Here is a 22,377-nt window from a genome sequence, read left to right as displayed (position 1 = left end):
TTTGTTTCTGTAGACTCCTTTGCCAGTCAGATGAAAACCACAGACCCCTTATTAAGTCTATACTATACTATTACATATTTTTTTAAGATTTATTTCTCCCCATTCCCCCATTGTCTGCTGTGTTCGCTTGCATTCTCAGTGGCACCAGGAATCTATGTCTCTTTTTCGTTGCGTCATCTTGCCACGTCAGCTCTCCGTGTGTGCGGTGCAACTCCTGGGCAGGCTGCACTTTTTTCACGTGAGGCAGCTCTCCTTGCGGGGCAAACTCCTTGCACGTGGGGCTCCCCACGCAGGGGGCACCCCTGCATGGCATGGCACTCCTTGTGCGCGGTAGCACTGCACATGGGCCAGCTTACCACACAGGCCAGGGGGCCCTGGGTTCGAACCCTGGACCTCCTATATGGTAGGCGGATGCTGTATCAGTTGAGTCACATCCACTTCCCATGTACTATTATTTAACAAATATAACCACACCTGCACGAACACTTCCCCACAAAAATGTTCTTTTGAATTTAAATTCAAGCTCATTGACCCCTTGTTAAGAACCCTTGCTTTAGGGTATAGCAAGTATTCAGATCATCATTTCAAAATCCAGTTAAGGTGATAGAAAACTTGTCAAAATTTAACCAAATTTAAAAATTGTTATGAATTTTCCAATTGTCATTTTCTAGTTTATTCATCAAGAATTCAGTTACCAGGTATCATGTCTAAAATTTAAGTGGGTCCAGATTTAAATAATGATATAATCACAGGTTCACCTATCTACTCTGAGGGACAAGGAGGAAGGGTTAAAATGTTAATGAATGCATTTAAGGATATTGTGTTTTCTTTACTATTATAATTGCATAGTTCATCTAATTAAGGGGTGACTAAAGGGAGGTACTTTACATGTATAAAGAAAGTTAAACAGTACCTTAAAGACCTCAAAGCCTAAAAATACTGTATCTGGCCCTTTACAGAAAAAAAGGTTGCCAATCTCTGGCTCATTAGTCCCTAGGCCTTGCGGAGATAGGGTAGTTTGAGTTTCAAAACAATTTGAATTTAAATGCCTTCAAGTAGAAAATGAGGGCTCCAATTCAGTAATTCCTTATACTTCTAACCATTTATTGCCTTCATCTATTTACATTACTTGCTTGGCTTCTGAAGCCATTTGGGTCCTCAAACTTTTTCTATAGATCTAGAAGTAAATATTTTAGACTTTGTGGGCTAAGAGGTAAAATTGAGGATGTTATGTAGTTACTTAATAACAAAAGGGAAGCGGACTTGACCCAATGGATAGGGTGTCCACCTACCACATGGGAGGTCCGCAGTTCAAACCCTGGGCCTCCTTGACCCGTGTGCAGCTGGCCCATACACATAGCTGATGCGTGCAAGGAGTGCCCTGCCATGCAGGGGTGGCCCCCGCATAGGGGAGCCCCACGCACAAAGGCTATGCCCCATAAGGAGAGCTGCCCAGTGCAAAAAAAAGCACAGCCTGTCCAGGAATGGTGCCGCACACATGGAGAGCTGATGCAGCAAGATGACGCAACAACAAAAAAAGAGACACAGATTCCAGGTGTTGCTGACAAGAATACAAGCAGACACAGAAGAACACACAGTGAAGGTACACAGAGAGCAGACAACTGGGGGGAAGGGGGGGCAAGGAAGGGGAGAGAAATAAATAAATAAATAAATCTTAAAAAAAAAAGTTGGCTGTTGATGTTGCTTCCGCTGTCCTAAAGGCTAATGGTCTTTAACAAGTTAATTTTCTCTAGACACATTTCTTTGGCTGTTACAATCAAACACAATTTAACTCACCCCTGGTAAATGGCTTTCCTTACTTGACTAAAAAAATGAGACACAGGGAAACTTACATTGGTCATAGTCTTTTCATTTTTTATTTTTGTGGAGAAATCCTGTGGTAAGATATACCATTTTTAATTTTCTATTTTCTGACTATTGCTTGCAAGTTGGGACTATTGTGATGAGTGCATCTGGTTAATGTCAACACAATATATTCTTATAGCTCAGTTACAGATAATCTGTCATCAAAATAACACTCCTCCGTGCTTTAAAAGCATGCCATTTGAAATCTACTTATTTGGCATGATGGAAATGCATTGGTAATAAAAAAGAAAATGTTGTGGTTTGATATATTAATACATGGCAATCAAAATCCTGTTGAGTTATAACTGTGTCATTGCAACTTACAGGGTACTAAGGAATGGTGTGAAGTAGTGAGAATGCTACCTTCAGTCTATATTGCAACTACTCTGCTCTGCTATTGCACCAAGAGGGTAACCATAGACAATACGTAAACAAACAAGTATGGCGTATTCCAATAAAATTTTAGTTCTGGACACTGAATTTTGAATATCATATAATTTTCACATGTCACAAATTATTATTCTTTTGATACTTTCCAACTATTTAAAAACCTAAGAAAAATTCTTAACTTGCAGGCATATAAAAACAGTGGGCCAGATTTGGTCTACAGGATATAGTTTGCTTACCTCTAATTTAAATACTCTCATTTTTTATTAAGTTTATAATGATAAGTTGGTAGCATAAGGGAAGTTATATAAAATTTAAGCACACTCTTCACCTAAGGATATTCAACCAAGCAAAGTGATTTTAGTGCTTTTCTAATTGGACAGCTCATGGTTATTATCCTTCCTTCAAAAACCATTTCCCCAAGAGAGACAATATTTAAACATACTTACCTAATATAAAAAATTAGGAATACATATAGCAGACTTATTTCAGTTAAATTTTAATTTGGTAATCCTGAAATTTTATGAAATCATAAAATTGTATTTCACTACATAAAAATCTAGTAGGGAGATGAAGAAAATATCTCCAGTTAAATCTTTAAAGTAATTTGTGTTTTTTCTTCTGAACAGGCTTTATCTGTCTTCTGGCGTTTAAGAGGAGGACCTTCATGATTCTCTGTAATAAAGCCAGGAAAATTATTTTAGATATTTAAGATTTGAAAATACTTTTAAAAAAGCAAATAAAATAGACATCAATTAATTTTTTTTAATCTAGTCAAAATTACATACATATGAATACCATATTCCTATAGATTTACAATTTTAATGAAATAGTCCTCTATTAAATAGACTGACCAGTGTATCATATGAAAATTTTATATGACTGTTATAGAGGCCTTAAATTGAAATAACTAGAATTAGTTAACTTTCCTATTTCCAAGTTTGGTAAATAATATAAAATACATTTGTAACCCAAGAATGCTACGTGAAGGATAATACACTTTGCATTTAATTTCCCAGAAATTGCTCACCTAGGTTCTTGTAGAGTATAGCAGCAGGAATTTGAAAGGTGATGCACAGCATTTCCTTATTAGGGGCCACATTTCTTACTAGGTGAACTGAACTGCAGGCCTCCACCGAAATGCCTAACACAGCTCTGATTCGTTGCTGAACATCCTCTGCAGGATTAACATCTTTGGAAAAGCTGTAACAGTGCACTATGGGAAGGCGCTCACTGCTGCAGGGCTGCCCATCTAAAAGTGATTTGAAAGCACCAAGAAACTCTATAGCCTTTGCTGGCAAGTTCATAACAATGTGCAGAGAATGTTTTCTTTCTTTTGACATTGGTCCCAGCTGCTGTATTAACTCATCTCTGACTGGGCCTTGGAGGAAGTCCTTTCCATCCAAGTTGAACACTTTTACCTTTTGGTCCACTTTATTTAATTTACAATTATGCACTAGCCATTTATAGGATTCAGGATTGAGATCATTGGCAAATACGGTACAGTTTTTCTTTGCTACTGGAATTGCAAAGGGCCCAACCCCAGCAAAAACATCAAATAGGACATCCCCAGGTTTGAGAAGTTCTGTAATACGGCTGTGTTCTGTAGAGAGACGAGGATTCCAGTAGACTTTTGAAAAATCAAATTCATAGCTGTAGTTGTATTCTCGAACCTGAAAAAGGTACCGTGCTTTAGTTCTTAGTCCTAAATCCTGGTCAATGATATTGGTTATACACACACAGACATATATGCGCACATGCATATGCTTAAATTTACTACAATTAAGAGCAAAGAACAGTGCATTTAAAGGCCAGTTAATACCCTGCTTTAGATTCTTCATGAGAGAAGTCATTTCTTCAAAGCAAAATGGCTGTCTCATCCTAAGGGCCATAAAGTGGGTCCCAAATTACATAAGGAGTTTTTCAGATAGGCCAATTGACTTTCTTAATTATACTCTCTTATGTCACCAGATATAGAGGAAGAGAGGAAAAGCCTCTAATTTGAAACAATACATACACATATCTTCATGGTGGACAGCCAAGATGAAGATAACACTTCCACTGAGCAAATGAGCTTCCCTCCTTATTTTACTTTTCAGTATGTAATAGGAAGGCATGTTGATGTGTAATGTGTCATTGAATTTTCAGCTATTTTGCTATGTTTTAGATAATTACTTGGACTGCAATTTTCATGTCTATAAATTAAGACTCTACCATTTCTTTCAGGCCTATCTATAGACATGCTAGAAATAGAAAACAAATTAAAATTACAGTCCTGGAATATGACCTTAGCCATCATCTTAAGCCCCTTATTATAAAGACAAAGAAATCAAAGGCTGGAGAATTTCTTAAGTTCTGAACATCTGATAGAGACATACCTTCCATCCTCTGCTTTCCTGAATCTTAATTCTAAGGTTTGTATGTATTTCTTTTCTCCTAGTCACATCAGTTAATCTGGCCATATTATTAAAGTTCTAGAGACAGAAATGTTTCTGTAAGTTTCTCCCAACTAAAAGCTTTTCCAAGTATGAAATGGAAGGTTTAAATATGTCTTAGGATGCTTTCCTTGAGATCTTTTCCACTCTTCCTTTTAAGCTCCTTAAAGTGAAGCATAGATCTACTAAAAAAAAATAAGTTAGATTCTAGGTACCTTTCTGGTTTTACTCATGCTGTCTTTAGCATCTCATTCCCTTACCATTATGTTGTCAGATTCACTTTCAGGAATCTCCTAACTCAGAAAAAACACACATAGTACTTAAGTGTTACAGTAGCTCCTACAGTTAAGCTTAAATGTATTTCCAAAATGTGTCTGGAACAAAGCAATTAGACTGAGGGAATTCATTTAAGTATAAAATATGTTCTAAGAACATACTTTAGTTGACTTGGGAAATCAGTCACAAGGCTCTTGCAAAATCACAGACACTTTTCAGAGCTTTTACATCCTGTCTCTAAGAAAAACAATGCTATTTGCTACCTTAAGGATTAGAACCAAAGAACAATATATAATAATCAGGGTGTGTGTATGAAGATGCTAAGTGATACGCCTTAGTGTCAGCTGAGATAAGCATAGTTATTACCAACAGATTGAAATTCAAATCTTCTTTGTCATAACTGACTTCATATATTATTTTCAGGCAGTAGACAGTGGGGATCTGGCATAGAGGAAAAGTCCATGCATGGGATCTGGAGCCAGAATCCAGGCTCCAACCACCCTACTCAGAGAATGAATATGAATAACAACCATTATCTTGTGAGCTTCTTAGGATTTGTTGTATTTAAAGTATTTAGCACAAAGCCTGGAAAACAGTAAAGTAAAAAAAAACTGCAATAAATGATATTTTAATATTTTGATATTACTGAATTGAAAAAAATTCTCAAAATATTCACCTAAGCCAATGTGGTTCAGAATTTTAAAAAGTAATTTACAGGAAGCAGAGTTGGCCCAACGGATAGGATGTCTGCCTACCACATGGGAGGTCCAAGGTTCAAACCCAGGGCCTCCTGACCTGAGTGATAAGCTGGCTCATGCACAGTACTGATGCGTGCAAGGATACCGTGCCACACAGGGGTGTCCCCCACATAGGGGAGCCCTACACCCAAGGAGTGCACCCTGTAAAGAGAGCTGCCCAGGACGAAAAAAAGTGCAGCCTGCCCAGGAGTGGTGCCGCACACATGGAGAGCTGACACAGCAAGATGATGCAACAAAAACACGACACTGATTGCGGGTGCCGCTGACAAGAATACAGGCGGACACAGAAGAACACACAGCGAATGGAACCAGACAGCTTGGGGGGGGGGGCGGGGAAGCGGAGAGAATTTTTTAAAAAAAGTAATTTACTTTGCATAAACTCTCTCCTGAGTTCTTATGCAATCCTGTTTAAAAGATATGGCTAGTATTTTAAGAGTTGTTTTTAAATTATAGGAAAAATTTAAACTATTTCCTTATTTGAGTAGAAAAATTCACATATATCAATATACAGTTGTCTAAGAGTCTGGCTTTCAAAAAAAGCTTATTGTATCCAGCACTTCTTAGAACTTTGGGGGTAGAAGATAAGAAAGTGGTTTGTACCTACAAATTTTAAATGATTTTTTCTTAGAGTTTTTTTTCCTTATAAAAGTAATATATGCTCAGTAGGGAAGTACAGCGATAATGACAAAGGCCCTCAGTAACACCACCAAATGGAAATATACCCACTGTTAACATCTGGACATAAATGCACATTCATATATTTAATAAAATGGAATTATGTCATACTATTCTGTAACTTGTTCTTTAATCACTAAACTTGTCAATGGCAATTTATTTAACAAATAAAGAGATAAACAATTTTTAATGATTGGGTATTCCATTGTATTATTATACCAGAATTGAACCAATTTTTTACCAATGAACATTTAGGTTGTTTATTTGTTATGAAAACTATGATAAAGAATCTAGTATGTTATATATCATAACAGTTTTGTCCTATTATATATTTGGAATAAATTCCTATAAATGGAACTATTAAATCAAAGGAAGTACCAATTCAAAATTGCAACATATTATCATGTACTCATCCTGAAAGTTTGTATTGAATTTGTACTCCTATTAGTAGTATTTATACATACCCACGTTCTCATATACTTATCAATACTGGGTGTGAAAAATATTGTTAACGTTTGTCATCTATTCTGATTCTAAACATTAATATAGACACACTGTACCAGGTGATAAAATATTTCATACCTTGGTCATCATGTTTTCCTCTCCAGAAAGCACTTCCATTTGAAAATTCCGGTAAGTATTGTCAATATTACTGATTTTATTTACTGCTGAGGTGATTCCTGGATTTTTGTCAATCATAACCTGGCCTAAAAGAAAAGATGAAAATTCATAATAAATGCTGCCTATTTACTAAAGGCAAAATAAAAGCTAAAACTGTAAATATGAAACTGAAACGGACTATATTTTCTTTTGTTTTATAGATAAAAATTGTACATAGCCTGTGTAAAGTGGCATGCAATTCCAAAAGTTCAAAAGATTACTAAAGTTAATGTCTGACAGCCTCTAATACACATGCACAAAAACCTATTGGTACATTTTGAAAGAAAAATATTTGAGAAGTTTGGACCTAAGTAATATTTTCCCATGACTTTACTAAATCTTCTCAAATGTATTAACATAATAAGTAAGCCAAAAGTTAGATTGAGGGAATTATGTAAGTACCCTGGGTAACAAAGAGAATCAGGAAACATCAGCAAAAACATCTGCCTGTCCCCACTGGCCTCAAGTCAAATATTTTACTGTGTGCCTGAGAAAAAAAAAAATGTCTGTACTTTGGAAGGAAATATGTGCCAGCAAAACAGTTTTTCCAAATAAAGGAAATTCTTTAAAATTTTACCTAAATAAAATGCTCATTTACTAAAATTGTTCTTTTTGTCAAATATTTGCCAGGGCAGAAAAGCTACAAAGATAATAAAAGGCACCAGAATGGTATATTGGTGCCCTTTAATCAAACTATATTTTTTGTCAGCAGTTAAAAGAAATTTTCTAAGATTCTATATACTGTCTCATTGTATAAGGAAAGATAACTTGACTTGGAAGTAACTAAATGTACTCAATACAGTTATGCTGAAATACAACCAGAATATGTCCAACTCTAAATATAATATCAAACTCTAATCAAACATTGCTGTTATCCTGTTCTGCTTCAGTTATCCTAACTCAATTTTTAAGGTCAGAAGTTGGTTTGACATGGGCAATGAAAAAAATTTTTTAAACTTTATTCTGGAGATCTACAGAAAAAGCTTTATAATTTTTATCACAGTATAATATCTTATCTTTAACCTATGAATTTCCCTGTATGAAAAAGAGGTTATAAAATAGGAATGCCACAATGAATTTTTGAGTTAGGGCAGGCAATGAAAGAAAGGAAAGCCTAGTCTTAACATTTGCACTCACAGTTATAAGAATTTGCTTAAGTATTTATTATTACTATACGCTACCAGTCCCTTTTATCAATGAAAACAAAGGAAATGCATAATAACATGGTTCTGAGATCCTACCCATGCAAAATACTGAGCACTACATTTTTTCTTTATGTGCATTTTTATTTTTTGGAGGTACCAGAGATTGAATGCAGGACCTCATACATGGAATCAGGCACTCAACCACTAGGTTACAACTGTTCCCTGAGTACTACATTTTAAAGCAGAATATAATTCCCAAAAGTTCTTACACTTAACTCTATATATAAAAAAAAAATTAACCTGGAGAATGCACAGACAGCAAATATTTATATAAGAACAAGTGCTATTTCTGATTTAGTTTGCTGCTTCTTTCTTATGTCAAAGAATAAGGTAAGGACCCAGGCTCAAACCTAGTGGTATATACAAAAGTCTGAGCCAGTAATTACTTAGAGTTTGCTATGACCCTGGAGAGGGTATTCCAAAATGACCCTCAAAAGAATATGTAGCTCAAGAGCCAGCCTAAAATTAAAATGATAAAATATCCTGGTTCTGTAACTTGGCATTTGTAAAAATAATTTTTAAAAGTAAAATTAGGAAACCCTTAGCCAGTCCTATTTACTTTTTCTAAATATTATATATCATAAATCTACACATCTCTACCTACCCCTTCACGGCAACATTTTAACCACCATCATTGCTCCCCTGAACAATAGTTTCTGATTTGTTCCACTATTTCAACTCTTATAACGCATGTAAAATGATTTTTTTAAATTGTAAAATTATATCATCACTTTCCTACTTCTTCCAAGATTTCCCATCAAACTTAGAAAAATATCTAAGCTTATTTCTGGCCTTTGGAGTTCATGATCAGCTTCTATATCTCCCTCTCTCAAGTTAATCCCCTCCACATACACACCCCTTAATACATTAGTTGAACAGGCCAAGCCCCTCTCTGCCTCAGGACCTTGGGGACTTGCTGTTATATTCTGCCAAGTCCAGGTCTTCACATATTTAACTCCATAACATGATTTAGAAATGTTCATATATGGGAAGCGGATTTGGCTCAACTGATAAAGCGTTTGCCTACCATATGGGAGGTCCAAGGTTCAAACCCAGGGCCTCCTAATACGTGGTGAGCTGGCCCACGCACAGTGCTGATGCACGCAAGGAGTGCTATGCCGCATAGGGGTGTCCCCCACATAGGGGAGCCCCACATGCAAGGAGTGCAACCCGTACGGAGAGGTGCCCCATGTAAAAAAAGTGCAACCTGCCCAGGAGTGGCACCACACACATGAAGAACTGACGCAGCAAGATGATGGAACAAAAAGAGACATAGATTCCCAGTGCTGCTGAAGAACACACAGCGAATGGACACAGACAGCAGACACGGCGGTGGGCGGGGGGGGGGGGGGGGGGGGGGGGCCACAGGTGAAGGGGAGAAATAAATAATAAAAAAAAGAAATGTGCATATACACTCCTCAAAGAGATGTCCTTGACCACCCTAAAAGAGCTCTGCTCTTTTAATGCATAGTTCTTTGAAACTATGTGAAATTAATTTATTACCTGCTTGTTATTTTCTCCCTTCTTCAACAAAAAAGTAGCCACTTTATCTCTGGTATATATGAGTGTTTCACCAGTGTGGACAACAATATCTGCAGAATTGTAGATGCTCAAAAAATATTTGTTGGAAAAGTAAATGAAGGAAGGAATGTATAAATGGAGTCAACAAAAATATAGACTGCAAGTCAAGCTAGCCTAGGGAAAAAAATTTTTTCCTCTAATACTGTTCTTGCTCAAATTAAAACAAAAAATCTCTAAAAGGGGAAATAAATAAGTAAATAAAACTTGGGCAGAGTTTTAACATACGGGATTAAATTTCTTCATTATTTTAAAAAAACACCAAAATTATAACTTGCTTATTGCTTCCTAGTACTTGAACATTAGGACACACCTACCAATTAAATGTTTGAAAGGTAGCTGATGATCTCGAAGGTTTAGGTGGGCAATATGACCAACTCTGCTAAACCCTGAAGTCACATCTTCACCTTCAGGAAGAACAGCTCTCAAGATTTCTTCTGACTTAAAGTTTTCATAAGTTAGTTCCAAATTATATTTAGATATCTGTGGATTTACATTAAGCTGCTTTAAAATAACGAGTTCTGCTTTCTCAAAGGAGTCATCAGAAGACATTTTATAAGGATCCAACATAATTAGTCTATTTTCTTCATTCTCTGGATCTTCAATCACACGTTTTATGCCTGGGCGCTTCAATGCTGCCCTTTTAAGGGCTTGCATCAATTTATTGACAATTTCTTTCCTCACTTTAAGCACCGGAAGGGTGACTGTCTTTTTAAAAGCTGTTCTATCAAGTTTTGTCATTCCTCGAACATCAGAGGGTGGTGAAAACAATTCAGAGTCTCTCTGATTTGTTTCTATTTCTGGCATAGTTGAGAATCTTTTTCTTTCACCCAATAAGAAAATACCAGGTGCTTTGCCAAACTTCCGTGTCAGCAATGTCCAAGCTAGTGGATTCAGTGATTCTGGTTTAGTTATGCTACAGCTGTTCACTTTCAGAAGTCGTCTTAAGAATCCAAATGGCTTCCATAAGATCCTGAAAAAAAGGATTCGTTTAAAAAATACCATAAAGTTACAAACTAACTTACATGTTGGCAATTGCTTTTGAGAATAGAAATCTAAACTCCACTGTTTCAAATAACCCACTAAATGCTGGTAAATAAAATGGCCAGTGGTATACGGGAAGTATACTATCTCTTTTAGGATAAGATGACTTTTATTAGAGATAGATAATAAGTTTGTGCCTGCAACCCACTTGGGGCCACGGCAGAGGGCTTAGTGATCCATTAGCCTCCCTTAATCAATGAATCTCTCCACCCACCATTTTCTAAGGAATAAATTTGGTACTGGAAAGCCAAGATATAGTTAAAGGGATCGTCTCTACATGAATTGGTAATTTGTGACTTTACCAATGGCAATATTTACTAGGATCTTATGGGTGCTTATTGTGTCAGATGCTGTGTTAAATGCTTTACATACATTATCAATCTTGGGAGGTAATGTATTATCACATCCTCATTTTGTAAATAAGTAAACTAAAGCTCAGAAGTAGACTCATTCACTGCAAGTCTCCTAGGTGTAAAGTGGCTAAGCAAGCATTAAAGCTCCGGTCTGACTGACTTCAGTGCCTGTGTTCTTAATGTACTGCTAGGTTGCTTGTCTTCAATGCTTTACCTGTCACATGTCCTGCCTATAATTTGAGGCTTCAGTATTTTGAGACCAGAAATTTGCTGAGTGTTATATGCACATTCCATTAACGGTATGCTATTCACTTTGCATTCTGAAATACCAAAAGAGTATTTTTAAGAGCAGAGGAACCCGCCCCGGAATCCTGACAAAGTCAACGTGACATGGTTCAAACTGGCCTCCAGCGGCTAACCAACTGTGACTTTGGGTAAATTAGTTAATCTGATCCTCGGTTTCCCCGCCTGTAAAATGTGGCTAATGCCTTAAGCAAGGGCTGTGGAAAAGATTAAACAGATTCCTCATTATCCAATACTTGGACACAGATAAACTCGGCACTGGGGCGCGACATTTCCGCTCCAGGGCCGGGCGCAGCAGAGGGCTTACCGGGGCGCACTGGTACGCCACCCGGCCATCAGTCTCTTGGAACCGCGGCCGCCACCTCACTAACAGCACCATTCCAACCCTCGGCGTTGCCCCGCAGCTAACTCCGTAATCAAGACCCTCACCTCATACAGATACCACTCCGACATGGGTTACCGGCGAGTGGTCCGGCCCTCGATTACATCATCACCAATCGCCGCCGAGGGGCAGGCGTCATCAAATACGTCGGCTCCAAGCCTTCGTCTCCTAGTGTAGTACGGAAACCCGGAAGGTCCGGAAACAAAAACCCCGCCCCTGGTGCAGCAAACTGCGGGAGGGCTGGGGTAGTGGTTCGCAGATGGACCTGGCAGTCGGCAAGCCAGCAGCATGGAAGTGCCCTGGGGAAGCATCAGTGCTGAGTGGGGTTGCTACGTCTCTGCCCAGCAGCATGAAGAGGCAGAGGGGGAAGAGTTGAGCCCGTTGCTAAGCAACGTAAGTGGACTCGACTCACTCCTCGGCACTGACGGCCTCCAGATTTCCCTGAAGTGCCTGCCCGAATAAGACTGCCAAAGGAGGGGGCTTGAAGGCGTGGGAGAGGGGAAAAGCTGGATCCTCAGCTGAGGGATGGGGCCCAGAGACTGTACGCAAGATCCAAATGAGCTCCACTGGAGTTCATGAATGTGGTAACAACCTAATATGCTCTAGTCTAGAGCGTAAAGGTGCAGGCTCAGGGGGAGGAGGTGAACCCCGAGTAGGGCCTGGGGACCTGATTAGCAGCCCTAGGGTTATTTAACTCACTGTTGTTTGTTAGTGTGTTTGTCAGCTTCCTGTTTCCACTACCAGTCTTGTCAGATCTTTGCAAGAGTCACAAGACCTTTTTTCCCCGTCTTAGTCGTTCGGAGGCAATAATACATCTTAAGGTACGATTCCTTAGCGGTGGAATGGAGGTGGACTGCTAATAAATGCATACCACTTCCCTGACCCCAAGCTTGTGTAATGGCCCTCAGCTTTAAGTCTCTGGCCAGGACAGTTTGTAGGACTTGTTCCCAAATATTAATACTATTTGGGGGCAGGGTGTTTTCAGGGATATCCACTTGGCCGGCGCACCGTGGATTATTTATTTTCATGTTGCCCTTGCAAGGTATTTCTGGACCATCCTTCCAGTTGGGCGGACTTACTTAATACAGTATAAAAATAAAGAATAGTTTTGCAGTCCTGGTAGTACTTGGGGAACAACAGTTGTCTCTAGCAGCCCCAAGCTGACTCAGGGTTTCTCCAATAATCACATGACCCGAGGCCATAGCCCTTCACTTCTTCCCCACCCCATTTCTGTCTTATTGTAATCTCTTGCGGTCACAAGGTTAGTAGTTGCTCTTCTGAAGCCTTTCTGGCATCTTTGTTCCTGGACATGATTTGTCTAGGAAACTCTAGACTCGTGGAGCTACACTAGTGGGAGGTGGGAAGGAAAAGAAAAGATAGGACACCAGTACTGGTAGTATGCAGGAGACTTTCTCCATAATCTTTCAGTGATTCTTTACCAAATGTGAACTTCACCATTCAAACATTTACACTATTAAATTTGTGTGTTTATAGGAGCTTCACAGACGGGGATCTCGAGGTGTTTCATTTGGTTTCTCAGTGTTTAATTTGATGAACGCCATTATGGGAAGTGGCATCCTTGGTTTAGCTTATATTATGGCTAATACAGGTATCCTTGGATTTAGGTAAGTTTCTCATTTTTTTTCATTTTGATACTGTACTGAAAAGCAAAGAGATAGGCTCTGAAAATTGCTATTACACAATTTCTAGTTAAATTATTTCTGGATTGTTAGCTCTTTTCTTGCTAGTCTTACATTTTTGCTAGTCTGTAGCTTGGAAGAATACCATATAGTTTATATCTGTGTGGTATTCTTCCAATACCATATAGATGTATAGATGGAGTGTGGAACTCTATCCATACTCATTTGTGACTTTAAGAAAGTTATTTCTATCAGATTAGTCAAAGTGAATAAAATTTATCAGCCATGCAGATTACTTATAAGTAGAATTGTGTAAGTGTAAAATAAGGCACATAGTCTTTTTATTTATCTTTATCTCTTATTAAATGATTTTTGTTCCCTTTCCTTTTCATCTTTCAAGATGTGGCTCGTATCTCAGTTTATCTAAAATAGAAGACATTCCTAATCTGTATGTCCATTCCATTATTATATTGTGTTGTAGTGATTTGTTTGCAGATTAGTCTCCACACTAAACTCTGACTGGTCTAGGCAAGACCTTATCCTTAGCATCTAGCACCATGGCTGATAGAATAAATGAACAAGAAGTTGGTTTTGTTTGCTTTATTAGTGGAAGCAGACCTATTTTACTAGGAAATTTAAAATACACATTGAATTTTGCTTAGGTTTATTTCCTGATTTTATTGCACATTTCTTGATAAGCAAACCAACTTTTTTTAAGTGACCCAACTTGCCTCTATTATGGGAAGTAGTCTCACACTTCCCTAATTTTAAAACTTCAAAGCTATACATGACATATTAGGCAAGACATATTCAGAGTATTTTTTGGTCCCCTTTGAGAATCAGATTTTTTTGTGTTTTTTTGTCTGTTTCTGTTTTTGTTTTTCATTTTTTAAAAATCACTGACATATATTGTTCATACATGAACATATGGAAACACTGAGTATATAGTAAAAGTTGTGAAATTACAAAACAAGCATGCATAATATCATTATAGGGTTCCCATATATTTCCCCATCACAAATACCTTGCATTGTTGTGCAGCATTTGTGACATATTATAAAAGAGCTCATCAAAATATTTCTACTAATTATATCCAATGTCTTACATTAGGTGTATTTTCCCCCAGACCATCCTATTTTTCTGTGTATAAACCATACATTTCATCTTAAGAGTACAATCAATGGCATTTGGTATAATCAACAAGTTGTGCGTTCATCACTTCAGTCAATACTGGAATATTTTCATTACTCCAAAAAAGGAAAAAAAAAACAACAAAAAACAAACCACTATCATACCCATGTGTTAGTGCTACTAATTACAAATCCTATGACGTGCTTTCACCATTTCTGTTCATTTCCAAACACAAACAACTTTTTACCAATTCTGTACAGATTAAACCTCAGATTTCCATTCTCTAATCACATTCTTTTCTCTGGTGACTTATATTCTAGCTATTAACTCCATGAGTTTGCTCATTATATTTAGTTCATAATGGCAAAATAATACAATATTTGTCCTTTTGTGCCTGGTTTGCTGCACTCAACATAATGTCCTCCAATGTCATCTATCATCCACGTAGTCATATGCTTCATGACTCCATTTCTTCTTAGAGCTGAATAATATTCCACCATGTGTATATAACACAACTTATCTCTATCAGTTGATGGACACCTGGGTTTTTTCCATCTTTTAGCAATTGTGAATAATGTCTCTGTGAACATCAGTGTGCAGATGTCTGTTAGTATCACTGCCCTCAGTTCTTCTGATTACCTAGTAATGATATTGCTAGACCACTTGGTAGATCTACATCTAACTTCCTTAGGAACCATCAAACAGACTTCCACAGTGGCTATACTATTCTACATTCCCACCAACCGTGACAAAGCATTCCTATCTCTCTGCATCCTCTCCAACACTTGTAGTTTTCTGTTTTTTTATTAGTGATCATTCTAGTAGATGTGAAATGATCTCATTGTAGCTCTGATTTGCATTTCCCTAATAGCCAGTGATGATGAACATTTTTTCATGGTTTTTTTTTTTTGACATTTGTATTTCTTTTTCCCATTTTTTAATTGGGTCATTTGTCTTTTTATTGTTGGATTGAAAATCATGTTTTTTATACCAGGGTCTTAACGCAGATGTATACCACTGAATGTATGTTCACAGAATCCTATCACCTTCTTTTTGGTGACACCAAATTGTTACTTTGTGAGGGCTCTGATGTCAGTTTATTGGCACTGGTTTTTAACCTCTCAATTTTGCTACTTATTAACAAGTATTAAGTATTAAATGGACCACAAAGATGAAATTTCTTCAACTATCAGGGCAATCCATTGGCGTCAGCTCTCTTTAGAAGCATGTCCTCCTAGTATCTCCTGAGACTAAGTAGGGGATTATGCATGTTGTTTCTTTACACGCTGTTGGTGAGAGGACACCAGTTGTTAAATTGTTTACACATATTTCAAATCCTGGCATTAGTGTGTTAGTTGCACTAATTTGGCTTGGTGATTGTTGTATATCTTAAAATAGATGCTAGAAGGTGCTGGCTTAATTCACTGTTTTAGGTGAAGGTATGATAGGGAGGTTTACACCATTAGAAGTGGGAGTTGGTATAGCAGGAAAGAAAAGGAGAAGACAGTGAGATTTCATAACTCAAACTTCTGTTTAGTCATAGGATAGGAAAAAATAGTCATAAACGGGAATATTGTAGGACCATTGGATGGTTGAACCAGCAGTCAGCAGACAAGAATGCTGAGTGAGGAAATTGATTTTGGCTTAAATAAAGTTTATTTTGTGTCTGATTTTACAAACAGTATATTTTCATTTAAGTAAAACTTGGTAAATACAGAAAACTAGAAAAAAACAGAAATTACCATAGTCTAATATATTCAGAGACAGTCCCTGTGAATATTTAAATATGAGGAAATTTGTTTTTGTAATAAAATGTCATAAAAAAGAGAAACTTCTTGGGGTGTCTGACCATGTATTTTATCTTTTAGTTTTTTGCTGCTGGCAGTTGCTCTCCTGGCTTCTTACTCTGTCCATCTCCTGCTTAGTATGTGTATTCAGACAGGTGAGTAAAAATATTATGCTATTTCACATCATGAAACAGCCCCTTGAGATTGTATCTGCATATAGGTTTGGATGTCTGAATTTGAATTTCCAGTTTACATATTATTATGTAGATTTGTTCAAATGGAGAATTTCAAAAGGCCAGAATATAGTAACACAATCCCATGTGGGAATATCCAAGGACAGGGATAGGGAGGAAGAAACTAACATTCTTAACCTGTCTGTTTCCATAACACACAACATAGTTATCTGGGTTAGAGTAGAGTAGGGGAAGCACCTGAAGGTGTTCAAAGTATCCAAACCTTACACTAATGGAGAAGCAGTAGGCAGATGTTCATTCTGATCATATTTCCTAGGGTTATCATTTTCTCAGATAACCCAGATTTACTACTGCCTTCTCTGCCCTCTGCCTGCCAGACAGAGGTAAGGGCAGAAGAATTGAGATTATCAGAGGCAAAGTTACAGAGCCTTGGATTCATTTGAAAATGTTTTGTCTTTTTACTTGCAAGTCTGGAATAAGATAGCTTTTTCCTAAGTGGTAGAAAAGTATATGCAATTTAATACAATATATGTCGGTGTATTTGTTTCTTCCATTTGGAACTTTATTATGCAGTTCACTCATGTATTGAGTAAGTTCTTTTATTAATAAGTTGTGGTAAATAAAAGTATATGAATTACAGAACTCCTTTTTTATAAGATTTTCCTTTTAGCATTAACAAATATACTGTGTCCATCAGTCCTGATATTTTTATCTGCCTAGTCTCTTCTGTTTTTGGATTAGGTCTGTTAAGACACCAAAGTCATAGATTTAATTCCTGTGTGGGTGAGTTCATTTTGCTCTATCTGATTTTGTCAATTTCAGATTTTAAGTAGCAGAATAGATACATCAAATAGATAGAAGTAGGGTGGTTCCGGCTGAAACAGGAGAGGGAAGCCCAAACTTGTCTTTTGGGAATTCCAGGATTCTTATGAAGGTAGTTCTGAAAACAGTGCTCTAGTCTATAATCCTAAAACCTGGTTATGTGTAAGGAGCACCTATGGATCTTTTTATATGACAGATTCTAAGTCTCATGGATTGGAATTTCAAAAATCTAAGGTGGGATTCAGGAATATATTTTTAGCAAACTTTCCAGCTGAGTCTCATGCAAAACTAGATTAGTTTCCACAGTCCATGGCTATAGCCATACCACTATGTTTGGCCCCCTAGCCTACAAATGTATGTTCTCAAGGGGCTGGGATGAAAGTATAGATGAGAATACTAAAAAACAGTGCAAATATTAATATCAGAGTGACAAGTGTTTATAACAACATCTTAAATTCAGGTCTAATAGCATTAGATTTGTGTTTATAAATTCTACTGAAACCTGCCTGGAATTTTAATAATCTGTTTTTAAATTGTGTTTCTTTGTGTGAAATATTTATTTTTACCTAAAAGTGCTATTTTATCTACCATCTTAATAGCTTCTTTTATTATGGATTCTAATGAAAGATGAATATTTTAGTCAACTATGTGACAATATGTCTTCATTAAAATGTTTTGTTTTATTAAAAACAACAGCTGGGGGGGTACTGGGCTCCTGGCCGGGGGGTCACTGTTGTGGGCCCTGGGAGAGCAGCGGCAATCCTCCAGGTGCAACGGCAAGAACCAGGAAGGAAGGAGGGCCCAACAGTGGGCTCTTGATACTAATGGCTACACTTTTGAGCCTATGCACCTGCAATAAGAACAAGGCCTAGAGTAGCATTGTGCCTGGGGGTTTCCTCCTGACAGCCTTCATGTTACTCAAATGTGGCCACTCTCACAGCCAAACTCAGCGTGTAGATGTGATGCATTCCCCCCAGCGTGGGACACGACACCCGGGGATGAGCCTCCCTGGCACCGAGGGATCACTACCACATACCAGCTGAAGAAGCAACTAGAAAATGACCTTGAATTAAAGATTCAATGCGGAACAGCAGAATATACCTGTCTACATATAATAACATGACTTCGGGAAGCGGTTTGACCTAATGTAAGGGGGAAATGGAAAGGAGAAATGAGATTATAAGGCTGTGAGTCTCTAAAAAAGAGTCTGGAGGTTGTCAGAAGGAATACCCCTATGTACAACTGAACAGAGTCTAAGAGACAGATAAGGTAGATACAACCCCAGGTATTGGTTCTTTTGAGGGATAAAGAGACCCACGGGTTCTATGGTCATGGCAGAAGGGGTTCACTGCCATGACAGATGGCCCTTCTTTGGAGCTGGTGTTTCTGCGTGATGGAAATGGACTCAGAGGGGATCTCTTTTCACAAGACTTGCATGCTACTTTATTGGAATTGTAGTTGGTGCTGGGTTTAAGATATATGTAGGGGATTTGAATCTCTGGACTGATAATATGACACCCAGGCCCAGAGCCTCAACAGACTTCAGCTCCTACACTTTGACTTATTGGACTTACTCCACCCAGCTAACATGGAGTTGAAGAAGGTCAACCACCACAACATGGAGCCTAGAGTGTCTACAACTAGAAGCGGGAAGAGTGCATCCAGTACCCAAGTGCAATCTAAGCCCTCACTTGACATAGGTGTGCAATGGACACAACCAATCCAATGTCCACAGAGAAAATGTGGAATGGGTGTGGGAACGGTAGCCATGGGGGCTGCTGGGTGTGGGGAACGGGAGGAAGAGATGAGATGTGGAGGCGTTTTCGGGGCGTGGAGTTGTCCTGGATAGTGCTTCACGGACAATTACGGGACACTGTAGATCCCCCCAGGGCCCACTGGATGGAACGTGAGAGAGTCTGGGCTATGATGTGGACCATTGACTATGGGGTGCAGTGATGCTCAGAGATGAACTTACCAGGTGCAATGGATGTATCACGATGATGGGAGAGAGTGTTGCTGTGGGGGGAGTGGGGGGGGCGGGGGCGGTGGGGTTGAATGGGACCTCATATATTTTTTTAATGTAATTTAAAAAAATAATAAATAAATATTAAAAAATAAAAATAAAAAATAAAATGTTTTGTTTTATTTCAGTTATTTTTGAATAGCATTCAATTTATGGGGATTTTTCAATTAATGTTAATTGTTCTCTCCTTCAGTTTTCTATATTTAACTTTAAAATTCTGATACTGTTGTTCTTTTCTCTGCTATTTTGGGATATTATAAGGTGAAACAACTCTTTCTCTTTCTTTTTCTTTGATTTTCATAGCTTGCTTGCGTCCATGAACTAACTTCTTCATGGTTCTTCATAGACACTGGTATACTTGTCTTCTGTTGAATTCCTTCAGTCATTATAAAATTCTCTCTGGAGGTAGGCTTTTTTCCCCTTTTTAAAAAAATACATACACACATAAAAATGGCTATCAAATAGAATGTATCTAATTTTTTCCTTCATTTTATTGGACTGTCATAAAGAGTATTATGCTCACATTCAATTCATTGCTCAGAAGTCTTTACAAAATAACTTCCCCATTTATTTGCCTGGAGGTAAAAGGTGGGGAAAATTTTTCTTATCTTTATGAAAGTAAGGGATTTCTTCAAATGAAATACTTCTGTTTTTTATTTTAATTTGGGCTTGGAGGGAAACGGACTTTGGCCCAGTGGTTAGGGCGTCCGTCTACCATATGGGAGGTCCGCGGTTCAAACCCCGGGCCTCCTTGACCCGTGTGGAGCTGGCCATGCACAGTGCTGATGCGCGCAAGGAGTGCCGTGCCACGCAAGGGTGTCCCCCGCGTGGGGGAGCCCCACGCGCAAGGAGTGCGCCCGTGAGGAGAGCCGCCCAGCGTGAAAAGAAAGAGCAGCCTGCCCAGGAATGGCGCCGCCCACACTTCCCGTGCCATTGACGACAACAGAAGCGGACAAAGAAACAAGACGCAGCAAATAGACACCAAGAACAGACAACCAGGGGAGGGGGGGAAATTAAATAAATAAATAAATCTTTAAAAAATAATAATAATAATAATAATTTGGGCTTGGAGTCCATCAGGAGTTTTCTCAGTAGTTGAGGTAGCATATAAGATACCTTAACCTTTTTAGCCATAGTTTATCTGTGAAACGGTGGTAATATTTTCCTCTTGGAATTGTTGCAAGAATTAATACATATGTAAAATGCCAGGTGCTTGATAAATGCCTGCTCTTTTTACAGTGAGAATTCATTTGGGACAAAACCACTATAAGTTGCAAATGTTCTACACAGTGCTAGTTCAGAACAGTTGGCTCACTGCCATTCTTTGGGGAAACTTCTACTCTGGGAATAAACCCAGTTCTCCCTTCTTTGCCTCGATGACGCTATCAGTAAGTAATGAGAATTCTAGAATTCCACATGTTCCTGGATCAAAATCATGCTCCCTACTCCCTGACTCCCACTACTCACTGCATTGCTACCATTATTTGCTTTGAGACCATCTTGATTAATGGCATTATATTCTTTATCTCAATTTATGTTAGTCACTTCAATAATCATAGGTTATCCTTTATTTCCCAGACTCATCCCATATGGTTCTGTCATTCCTTTTCTGACCTCATTCCCTACTCCTCCCCAATTCTTGAAACCTTTCCATTGTTCTGGAATTCATGGTTAGTCTTCAGCAAAACTCCAGCCTCAACCCTTTTCTGAGCCTTTCCTTCACTTTCTTGCTCTGAGGTCTTAAGTTTCCCCTGAGGACTCTCACTCCTCTAAAGTAGCCATTCTTTCGTTTTCCATGTCCTTCATACTAGCAGGTCTGAAGATATAGGTACCTATCTCCTCTTGGCTACTCATTTCTACTTTTCAACTGTTCTCTCTCTCTTCTCTCTCAACACTCAGCTTTGAATCACATAAGTATATACTATCTACTACTCTATTGCGACCATTTATAGACCCACTCCCTGCCATTTTTCTTGAAAATTGTAGCTCCTAGTTTCCTTTTTATTTATTCAGTATTACTCCTGTTATAATTCCGGATGATATCAATATCTATGTAGATAAACCTTCTAGTACTCTCAGTTCCTTAACTTCCTTCCCTCTAATGATCATGTTCTCTACCTACCTCAGCTACTAGTTTCCATAGTCATAATGTTGATCTTATTACCAAAATAGCATCTCCTCCAAAATTTCAATTTTAAACATCCTACCCTTCAGCCACCAACACCTCCTATTTTTCTAACTCATTCCCTCAAGTGATAATCCTTCACCTCACCAGGACTTCAGTTCATTTATCCTACTGTCTTTGTACTGTTCCTTATCCTCTTCATGTCTTTATTTCCCTCTTCTCAGTTGAGGTTTCATGGTAGGCTATTCTAATTATCCCCTTGCCCTTCCCTCACATCATCTTACTCCTCTGGAAAATCCTCAACATGGTTAAGTGTAACTCTGCCTACTTCCCACATATATCCATTTAGTAAATGTATCTGAAGGAAAACACAAGTCATGTAAACTGGTCCCGCTATAATTCAATGTCTAGTGAACCCATTATGCTATCCCACAGTTCTCATCTACTTCTTTAGTCCATTCCCACTCACTTATTCTTTCTAGGAGATGACCTTTTTATATATTTCCTTTCTCTCAAACATCCTACACATGCACCTTTATTTTCACTCCTAGCTGATATCCTTACTTCCTGTTTCACTGAGAAAATAGAAGCAATCTTAAAAGAACTTTATGAGCTCTTGACTCCACTTTCTACCCACCCATCTTCATCTGTGACCATGTACTCTTTCATTTTGGATGAACTATTTGTGTTCCTGTTTAGGGCCAGACCTACTTCTTGTGGCATGATGCCATCT

General features: G+C 38.2%; 2 protein-coding genes across 4 annotated transcripts in view; one reads left to right on the top strand and one right to left on the bottom strand.

Moving 5' to 3' along the window:
• Positions 1 to 1,854: 1,854 nt before the first annotated feature.
• On the bottom strand, positions 1,855 to 12,093 carry TRMT5 (tRNA methyltransferase 5). 2 transcript variants are annotated; one of them, XM_004471097.5, is made up of 5 exons: positions 11,970 to 12,093; positions 10,158 to 10,813; positions 6,980 to 7,104; positions 3,284 to 3,926; positions 1,855 to 2,928 (listed from the first exon to the last, which is right to left on the bottom strand). In XM_004471097.5, exons 1-5 carry the CDS (start codon positions 11,972 to 11,974, stop codon positions 2,843 to 2,845), a joined length of 1,515 nt encoding a protein of 504 aa, XP_004471154.2. In that variant the 5' UTR covers positions 11,975 to 12,093; the 3' UTR covers positions 1,855 to 2,842. The 2 variants fall into 2 exon arrangements, with proteins under 2 accessions (XP_004471154.2, XP_004471153.1); XM_004471096.4 differs by having other exon boundaries at positions 11,848 to 12,021.
• Positions 12,094 to 12,105: 12 nt separating this feature from the next.
• The window catches only part of SLC38A6 (solute carrier family 38 member 6), a 63,776-nt gene continuing 53,504 nt past the window's right edge, over positions 12,106 to 22,377 (top strand). The window contains exons 1-3 of one of the 2 annotated variants that reach the window (XM_058293324.2): positions 12,106 to 12,315; positions 13,417 to 13,547; positions 16,562 to 16,635. In XM_058293324.2, coding sequence (XP_058149307.1) covers positions 12,211 to 12,315; positions 13,417 to 13,547; positions 16,562 to 16,635 — 310 coding nt within the window. In that variant the 5' untranslated portion in view covers positions 12,106 to 12,210. Of the gene's footprint in view, positions 12,316 to 12,589; positions 12,744 to 13,416; positions 13,548 to 16,561; positions 16,636 to 22,377 lie in introns of those variants that run through there. The other variant, XM_058293325.2, reaches the window with a different exon arrangement.

Source organism: Dasypus novemcinctus, chromosome 3 (assembly GCF_030445035.2).
Source record: "Dasypus novemcinctus isolate mDasNov1 chromosome 3, mDasNov1.1.hap2, whole genome shotgun sequence".
In the NCBI taxonomy this organism is placed as follows: domain Eukaryota; kingdom Metazoa; phylum Chordata; class Mammalia; order Cingulata; family Dasypodidae; genus Dasypus; species Dasypus novemcinctus.
This window is presented reverse-complemented; position numbering and strand designations above follow the sequence as displayed.

Coding starts and splice junctions, on each gene's coding strand:
- TRMT5 (XM_004471096.4), bottom strand. CDS start 11,876: ATGGCCGGGTGGCGTACCAGTGCGCCCCG. Junction 7,105..10,157: donor ACCTTTCAAACATTTAATTG/GTAGGTGTGTCC, acceptor CTTTTCTTTTAG/GCCAGGTTATGATTGACAAA. Junction 3,927..6,979: donor AGGAAAACATGATGACCAAG/GTATGAAATATT, acceptor TACCTTTTTCAG/GTTCGAGAATACAACTACAG.